Source organism: Gymnoscopelus braueri, assembly GCF_963280865.1.
Source record: "Gymnoscopelus braueri genome assembly, chromosome: 9".
Classification (NCBI taxonomy): Eukaryota; Metazoa; Chordata; class Actinopteri; order Myctophiformes; family Myctophidae; genus Gymnoscopelus; species Gymnoscopelus braueri.
This window is the reverse complement of record NC_137610.1, coordinates 14,382,128-14,389,627: the sequence shown is the minus strand read 5'-3', so window position 1 is coordinate 14,389,627 and position 7,500 is coordinate 14,382,128. Positions and strand designations below refer to the sequence as shown.

The window sequence follows — 7,500 nt, the reverse complement described above, 5'->3', positions numbered from 1 at the left end:
ACTGTAGCATTTCTAATTTTCAATACTTTTACTTCCACTCCACTACATCTCAGAGACAAATATTGGACTTTTTACTCCACTACTTTAGTTACTAGTTACTTTTAAGATTTTGAATATTATTACAAAACATCAACCACTTCAACACTATATATACTTTGGCTATTCGAAAATAGCCGATCTACAAGCTCACAACACGTCGCGAAGCGGCACGTTGTGAGCTTGTAGATCTGCTATTTTCAAAAGATTTTTATACATGACGAACTTTTGAAATGGGACATACTGCATAATCAGTACTTTTACTTTTGGTACTTTAAGTATATTTTGATATACTTTTGTACATTGTGGTATTGATACTTTTACTTTAGTAAAACATGTCAGTACTTCATCCACCACTCCGCCTGTGTCACTCACAGAGACACGTCGTTATGAGGCACATTCATACGATGAAGTATAAATTAGGCTTTAGTCGTCCTTATTTTTGAACAATGACTCATCATTGACCCAAACACAGTTGAGTCAGCTCTGATGAAAGGTGATATGAAAAAAAAACACAGGAGGCACAAATGGCATTCCACAGCTTCCAAAGAAGGAAGTAGCTAATTAGTGGCTGACTGGAAAGACCAATTATTTTGCCCATTTTCAATCAGGTAATCTTTACGGAAAGGTCAGGCTGTGTAGTACTTAGATTTTTTTTTTTTACTTATTTATTTAAAAAAAACGAATTGCACCATCCATCTTCTATGTTTACATTACATTGATCTGTGTGTGTGTGTGTGTGTGTGTGTGTGTGTGTGTGTGTGTGTGTGTGTGTGTGTGTGTGTGTGTGTGTGTGTGTGTGTGTGTGCAGCTGGACTGTTGTGGGACTGGAGCTGTCATAAATGAAGCCAAAGACACCTGTCCTCAAGGAGACCTGCTTGAGCAGCTCATCACTAAGGTATGATGACCAATCATGTCTTGTATGTTTTGGATGCACACACATCCAAAGCATGCAGATAGCAAACGCAATCCAATGCCACGCTTGTCACACTCACGTCACAGAAGTCCCTGTGTGCTTTTAGACAAAACTGCACCCAACCCCTCACAGGGTTACTATGGCAACACCGCCTTTGTGAAATCAGCCAAAGACTTAATGCTCATAGGCAGTCTGTTGCGTGTACCATTAACGTACAGTGTGTTCGGTGTGGGCTGTGAAGGAGAGAATAAGAATGTGTGCCATTTGTCTGTTGCAGAGCTGTCCCGATGCCATCGATGAGGTGTTTGACTCCAAGCTCCACATCATCGCTGGGGTGGGCATCACCATTGGCGTGATCATGGTACGTCTTATTTAGTGCTAACTGTAACTCTCTGAGCATATTAGCTCTGTGAGATGGACACAGGCAGGAAGTCAGGCTAGTAGGTTAAAAAGAAAGACAAAAAATGTTCGCTCTCCTTCTTCCTCTCTCCCAGATGTTCGGGATGATCTTCAGCATGCTCCTGTGCTGTGCCATCAGGAAGTCTCGGGAGGTGGTGTGAGGACGTCGGCCCGCTGTCGCACACCTCTCGAGCCCGTTAATGTTGCATGATGTCATTTCTAGAGTCACGTGACTCTCCACTGCCAATAGAAACACCGCTGGTTCAGGAGGGGCAACCTAAGCGAGGCACACCAGATATTCCTGATTTGTTATATCATGCAGACTTCCCGTGTTAGCATGTGGAGGCTAATGATTTATAGATAAGGTATAGCTGTGCAGACTGAAGCTCAAGCCTAACCCTTCCTGGACTAGATGCAATGTGGTTGATAGGCCCAACTATAGCACGGGCATCATCTGTACTTAAATGGAAATGTAACAGCAATGTAGAATTTGTGCTCATTTGATCTAAATTGGTGTTTGTGGACTCTTAATTATACAAACAAAGGATCACATTTGATGTTTTGATGCTTTAACACATTTCTACTGAAAATACTCCGGGCCACACACTGGCAAGAAGAACCATGGCTCAGAGAAGGGAAAAAAAGACAAGCAACCACAGAATACAGCAAACAGCCAATGAACTTTTATTGTTCCGTCTCTAATTATCAATTAAATCAATCCACATTGTCAGGTAGCCAATGAAATGTCAGGCCTGTGTGGTTAATTCAGTGTAGAATCTGTCTGGTTGAGCATAATGTGCACGTCTCTACACAACAGATTCAGTTCCTCTTCATTCTTCCTCCCTCACTTTACCCTTGCTGAAAACGCCTTCAAGTCTCAGACTCATTTTGTATGTCTTCTTTTTTGATCTGTATATTTCTAAGCGTAGGATTTCTTTGTATATGCAGTTCGTTTGTTGAAATGGAATGATATAACCTGGTCTATTTAATCGACCGGGTCGATTTATACTGTATGCACATGTCTGTTGCACAGAAACAAAGATGTAATGAAGAAAGCCAAATAAAACACAATGTAATAACTATGGTCTAGTTCTAACTTTCTGAAATACTGTAACCTCAGAATTGCATTATGAGTTGTGGTCATATGAGTATTCATGCTCAAGACTCCAAAACTAAATTAGTGTCCAGTTGGCATCTTGCTGGGTCGAGAGGGAGGCAGAAAACAACTTCCAGTTCCATTATACGCATGCAGTGGAAAATAACCTGACCTCTCTGGGTGATGTTTGAACAAGCCACAATATTTCCTTCATTTCCTTTATATCTCAGTGATTTGCTATCATCATGTCTGACTCATCTAGAGTTGGACCCAAATCAGCAACAAAATCAAGGATCATTATCTACAGTACATGCTATCCAGTCCCAGTACGTTTATGGAAAGTTACAGAGTCCTTGAAATGAATCACAGAGCAATGATTGACTGTGTGCGTGTAAGTATGATCTTGTGTATGAGTGTGTCAAGAGAGAACTAGTGTTTATCTTTTGTGACGTTTGACTCACTCCAAAAAGTTCCAGCAACGGGTTTTCTGATTGGCTGAGGGCTCCTGTGATAGCGCTGATGTGAGGTTGAAAGCAGGAAGTTAACTGTGATTGGAGTGCCAACAGCTGGGAGTTGCCCACTCTGACTCCCTGCCCAATAACAGCGATAACACTGATTATAGAACTGTGTGTGTGTGTGTGTGTGTGTGTGTGTGTGTGTGTTTGGGTGGCCGCATGTGAAAACTTGTGTGTAGGCTGTTCATGTAACAGAGTGTGCATTGGCCAAAGGAAGAGGGCAGGAGAGCCGAGATAAGAGAAGGGAATGTTGATAAAAAAGGAACTGTGATGTGAACTGGAAGAGGAGACGAGCCAATGTAAGCAGCCTCTCACACAGGCACACAATGGGTCATACTGTAGTGTAGAACAACAGGGGACGACATCATTTGACAAATTTGACAAATTAACCTTTTGTCCTAGACAGACATCAAACACTTAGTGATTCATTGTTTTTCTCTAATATTGTTCTTGCCAAACCTTCCATGATTCAGGACAGGGTGGTACGCTTTAAGTGCCTATTAACTACGCAAAACAACAATGAAATGCCAAAACCATGTGTCATGTACTGTAATATGCTCTTCACTTTTTCTCTGGGGAAATACAAAGCCAACGAAAATAATAGGGAAAATTAATTGTGCTTGGACAAGTTTTACAGTGACTTGCGTTCAAGATTAAATCAATCCCAAGGACTATGAGAATAATACTTGAATCAATGCTTAATGTTTATGGTATTCCTGGCCAGACGTGATGACAATTCTGTCCTACTCTGTGTCCTCCTGAGTGTGTGAGTGTCTGCGTGGCTTCCTGTGCAACGGTGTATGTGTGTGTAGAATGGCATCCACCCGCAGCAGACTTCTGACACACTGCACCACAGCCAGAATTAGTTGATATTTACAGGAGACCGACTCAAGGTCCGAGTCCAACACAGAGATTCCTGGACACACGTGCACGTTTCTAGAAAAATTGGCGTTCATCTCACCCACCTCTACGGGCCCATCGCTTTTACTGTAACTCAGCATGGGGCTTATTTTGCAGCCATGTTTGTGCATGTGACTGAGTGTGTGGTTGTCTCTTCGTAAACAGTTTAGGACTTGGGTTTGAACTTGCAGGAAGCGTCGGGGACTGTGCGAGTGAATATGCCGGGGAACACACAGCAGAGCACCTCCCAGTAGCCTGCACATATCGAGGACACCAGTCTCTGTGTGGGACTGGGTGTGTGGATCTGAGGTGCCGTGAATAGAGCCGTGCTGTAGGAGGGCATGATGTAGCAGAAACTCAAACATTCCACCGACAGGTACGGCACAGCCCAGCCCCGATGCACGCTTCCCAGAGGAAGATACAGCAGCTACTTCGTAGGCAGTTTCGTCTGTTTGTATCTCAGTGAGTGAGGTGCTGTCGACAGCTTTGCTTCCAGATCTTTGCATGGGCTCCAGGGTTGTGAGCAGCATGCGGAAGGCATCTCGAACTGCACACGTACACTGGTCTGTCTGGCCTTCCCCTGGACCACAGATAACCAGACTGTAGAGTTTGGCCTTGACCCCTCCCTCAGACTCGGGGAAGCCCACGTGGACATACCTGTTAAGGACAAAAAAGGACTTTAGAAAAACTATTAAGCGGCATGTCCAGCATTTTTTTAATGGGGTGGCTCAAGTAGGGCACTATGTAGGGGTGGCATGAACATAACATTAACATTTATTTTCACTTTAATTACTAACATTACAGTGTATTTCTTTCCTGTGTTAAAATTCAATTTAAAGATAAATTAAATAAAATTAATCATCAATCATGGTTTAGGATAATGGGTGGCACCCTGAGTAGCCAGTCAGATTCCAGGGGTGGCACATGCCAGCTTAGGCCACACACTGGACACAGCAGTGTAATTGTTCTCATGTAAATTCAGACAAGATAAGCCAAGCATCGATCATCATTAAAGACCTGTGACCAGTGAGTGTGTGTTTATGTGCGTTTTCAAACCTGTGAGCTCCTAGCAGTATAGGTTGGCAAAAGGCGAGTGTCGCGACATGCTCCTGTCCAATCACCCGGTGGTCTGAAACAGTCTCGGACCCACTTAAGTAACAGAAGAGAGAAAGCTCGTCCTCGCCAACGCACTCCACCACGCATATGCCGACCCGTCGAGCTAAGGCAACAAATGCCTCAGACTGAGTCACCGCAGAAATGAGCAGAGTAACACCCAAGTGTTGCAGCATTGCAATCACACTCTCTAGCGTCCTCTCTGTCCAAACTCTGTACGTTAAAACGCCGCTTCTCTTTTCTCTAGCCTCCATCTTCATTTCTCCAACCCCTCCCCCCAGTTCTAGCACGGCTCCTCCAGCTAGCTTGCATGGATGCAGAGGCCCACTGACCACGACAGCCTTGACCGGCTGGACGTCACTCTGTGGACAAGGTGTGGAGAAGTCCCTGTGAATGACCAGGCCTTCGATCAAACGCGAACAACTAACAGGGAAGCCTGATACAGATGTATGCAATGCGGGGAACCTGTCATCTATGAAACGGAGCGATGAGGAAACCGTATCGCTATGACCATGGCACCAGTAGGAGAGTAGTTCACAGGTGAGGCGGCTCATGAGGTCGTGGTGCGCTCGCCCAAGCCGAGTATAAAAGAATGCCGACAGCAGCCTGTGCACGGTGCGTGTGTCTGTTGCAGTCTGAGCTGAAATATGTGTGTCTACAGATCCAACGTCCCACAAAATAGTATCTCCAAAAGGGACCACTCCCTCAGTGATAAAGCCCTCCAGTTCCTCCAACGTAAAGGCCAGCAGTCCCTCGGCCAAGCGTCTAGCAGTGGCAGCTTCCGCTGCTCTTCTGGAGGTATAGTTGCGAGATACATTAGGCTCCTTGCAAGCTGCTGTTTGAATCTCCCGTAGCAATGAAGCCAGCAACAGGATAAAAGTCTTGGATCCGTCCCCTGTGACGGCACTGTGCTTCCACACGCACTCCACCACCATCCTATAACACACATATATTTTTTTGTAAAACTGATCAATCCTAACCCTTTGTTGGACATTGATCATAATAAAACGAGTAAAATAATATTGTGATTGATTGTGTTAGAGATACACAGGGGATATTACTGTACCTGGCCAGTGGGTGCTCCAGCTGTAGTGCCGTGAGGATGCGTGTCCCACTGCGACTGAGCATCACCTCTCCCGTATTGCGGGTGAAGAGCACCTGACCCCCATCAGGACCGAAGCTGCGGCGAACCACCGCCTCCAGCACAGACACCGTCTCCAGGACATGTTTCAGGTGAACATGCTCCACCTGCTGCATTCTCGTACCCTGGTGGGACAGAAAGAGTTATTAGACTCATTCCCAACCAGGGAAGACAGAAGGGAAATACGGGTATCAACATCACAAACACAAAAACGGAATATCCTCAGTAACAAGGCATATCAGGATTATCAGCATCAAAAGGCACAATATTAGGTATGGTGAATCATTACCCTATAAATGCCACTAAAATGTAGTGGTGGTGGCTACGGACGGTGACAGGATAGGTGGGCACCAAGGAAGAGTGGTCACCTCGTGTTAAATTGGCTATTTATTCCAAAATGTAAAAAAACATATATATGTTTTTAAGTAAAGTAAAGTATACATGATTAGAAAATGCTTAACATTCGACAATGAAGGTCTAATTTTACAACAATTGCTACAAAACCTGCATATCCAGTCATTTTGGGGCATAAACAAGAAGTTGAAGGATAAACTTAAGTCTGAAAATGATGTACCGTGCATGTTCTCATCATGTATACTTTACATGACTTAAACCCATTTTCAAGTATGTATATATATATATATATATATATATATATATATATATATATATATATATATATATTACATTTTGGACAAAATAGCTAATTTTACATCGAGGTGGCGGTGCCCAGAATGATGCACCTATCCTGTATCGTGGCTTACTCATTATTAGCAGTAAGGTTAGAACCACCTACCTTTTTCATCACGTGTTTCTGTCGGACTCGTCCGTGATCGAAGATTGATACTGACAACCATCTGTTTGTAAGCCTTGATGACCGTCTTGATCCAAGGCTAAGAAGTGGCTTTAATATAACTAACTTCACAAGCAAACGTTAGCAAGCGAACTACAGTAAGCAAGTACTTAGACCAAGCCGTTTGGACCTTATAACTCTATGGTTTGGACACAAAGGATGGATCAATTTTCCAGCAACCACAAAATCAGATCATAGAAGACGGCAATTGCTTTTCAAAACATGTTAATAAGTTAGAAGTGATTACATCCAAGCTGTGCAGAGAGGTTTGCTTTGTTTTCCTCTGTATCCTAGAAACCAGTGTTGCCAGATCTTGCAAGAGAAATAAGCAACCAGGTCTAGGAAAACAGCCCAAAAGAAGCACTTTGAAACTAATATGCATGACAATATCTGATCTACAAGCTCACAAGGCGTTGCATCGCATTGAGAGCTTGTAGATCGGCTATTTTCAAAAACTCTTGCAATAAAATGTGGAATATTTGGAATATTCTTTTTAAACATTCTAACAACACAAATGCTCCCTGGCATTTT

The 7,500-nt window shown here is 43.5% G+C and overlaps 2 protein-coding genes across 3 annotated transcripts in view; one reads left to right on the top strand and one right to left on the bottom strand.

The window, feature by feature from the left end:
* The window catches only part of cd9a (CD9 molecule a), a 9,850-nt gene extending 7,419 nt beyond the window's left edge, over positions 1-2,431 (top strand). For both annotated transcript variants that reach the window (XM_080437915.1, XM_080437916.1), the window contains exons 6-8: positions 848-934; positions 1,230-1,313; positions 1,447-2,431. In XM_080437915.1, coding sequence (XP_080294041.1) covers positions 848-934; positions 1,230-1,313; positions 1,447-1,512 — 237 coding nt within the window. In that variant the 3' untranslated portion in view covers positions 1,513-2,431. The remainder of the gene's footprint in view (positions 1-847; positions 935-1,229; positions 1,314-1,446) is intronic.
* Positions 2,432-3,572: 1,141 nt separating this feature from the next.
* bbs10 (Bardet-Biedl syndrome 10) lies at positions 3,573-6,988 on the bottom strand. The gene is made up of 4 exons (XM_080438041.1): positions 6,913-6,988; positions 6,042-6,241; positions 4,919-5,911; positions 3,573-4,519 (listed from the first exon to the last, which is right to left on the bottom strand). Exons 1-4 carry the CDS (start codon positions 6,919-6,921, stop codon positions 3,706-3,708), a joined length of 2,016 nt encoding a protein of 671 aa, XP_080294167.1. The 5' UTR covers positions 6,922-6,988; the 3' UTR covers positions 3,573-3,705.
* Between the last annotated feature and the right edge of the window lie 512 nt (positions 6,989-7,500).

Coding starts and splice junctions, on each gene's coding strand:
- bbs10 (XM_080438041.1), bottom strand. Junction 5,912..6,041: donor CTGGAGCACCCACTGGCCAG/GTACAGTAATAT, acceptor TGTGTGTTATAG/GATGGTGGTGGAGTGCGTGT. Junction 4,520..4,918: donor ATACTGCTAGGAGCTCACAG/GTTTGAAAACGC, acceptor TGTCCTTAACAG/GTATGTCCACGTGGGCTTCC.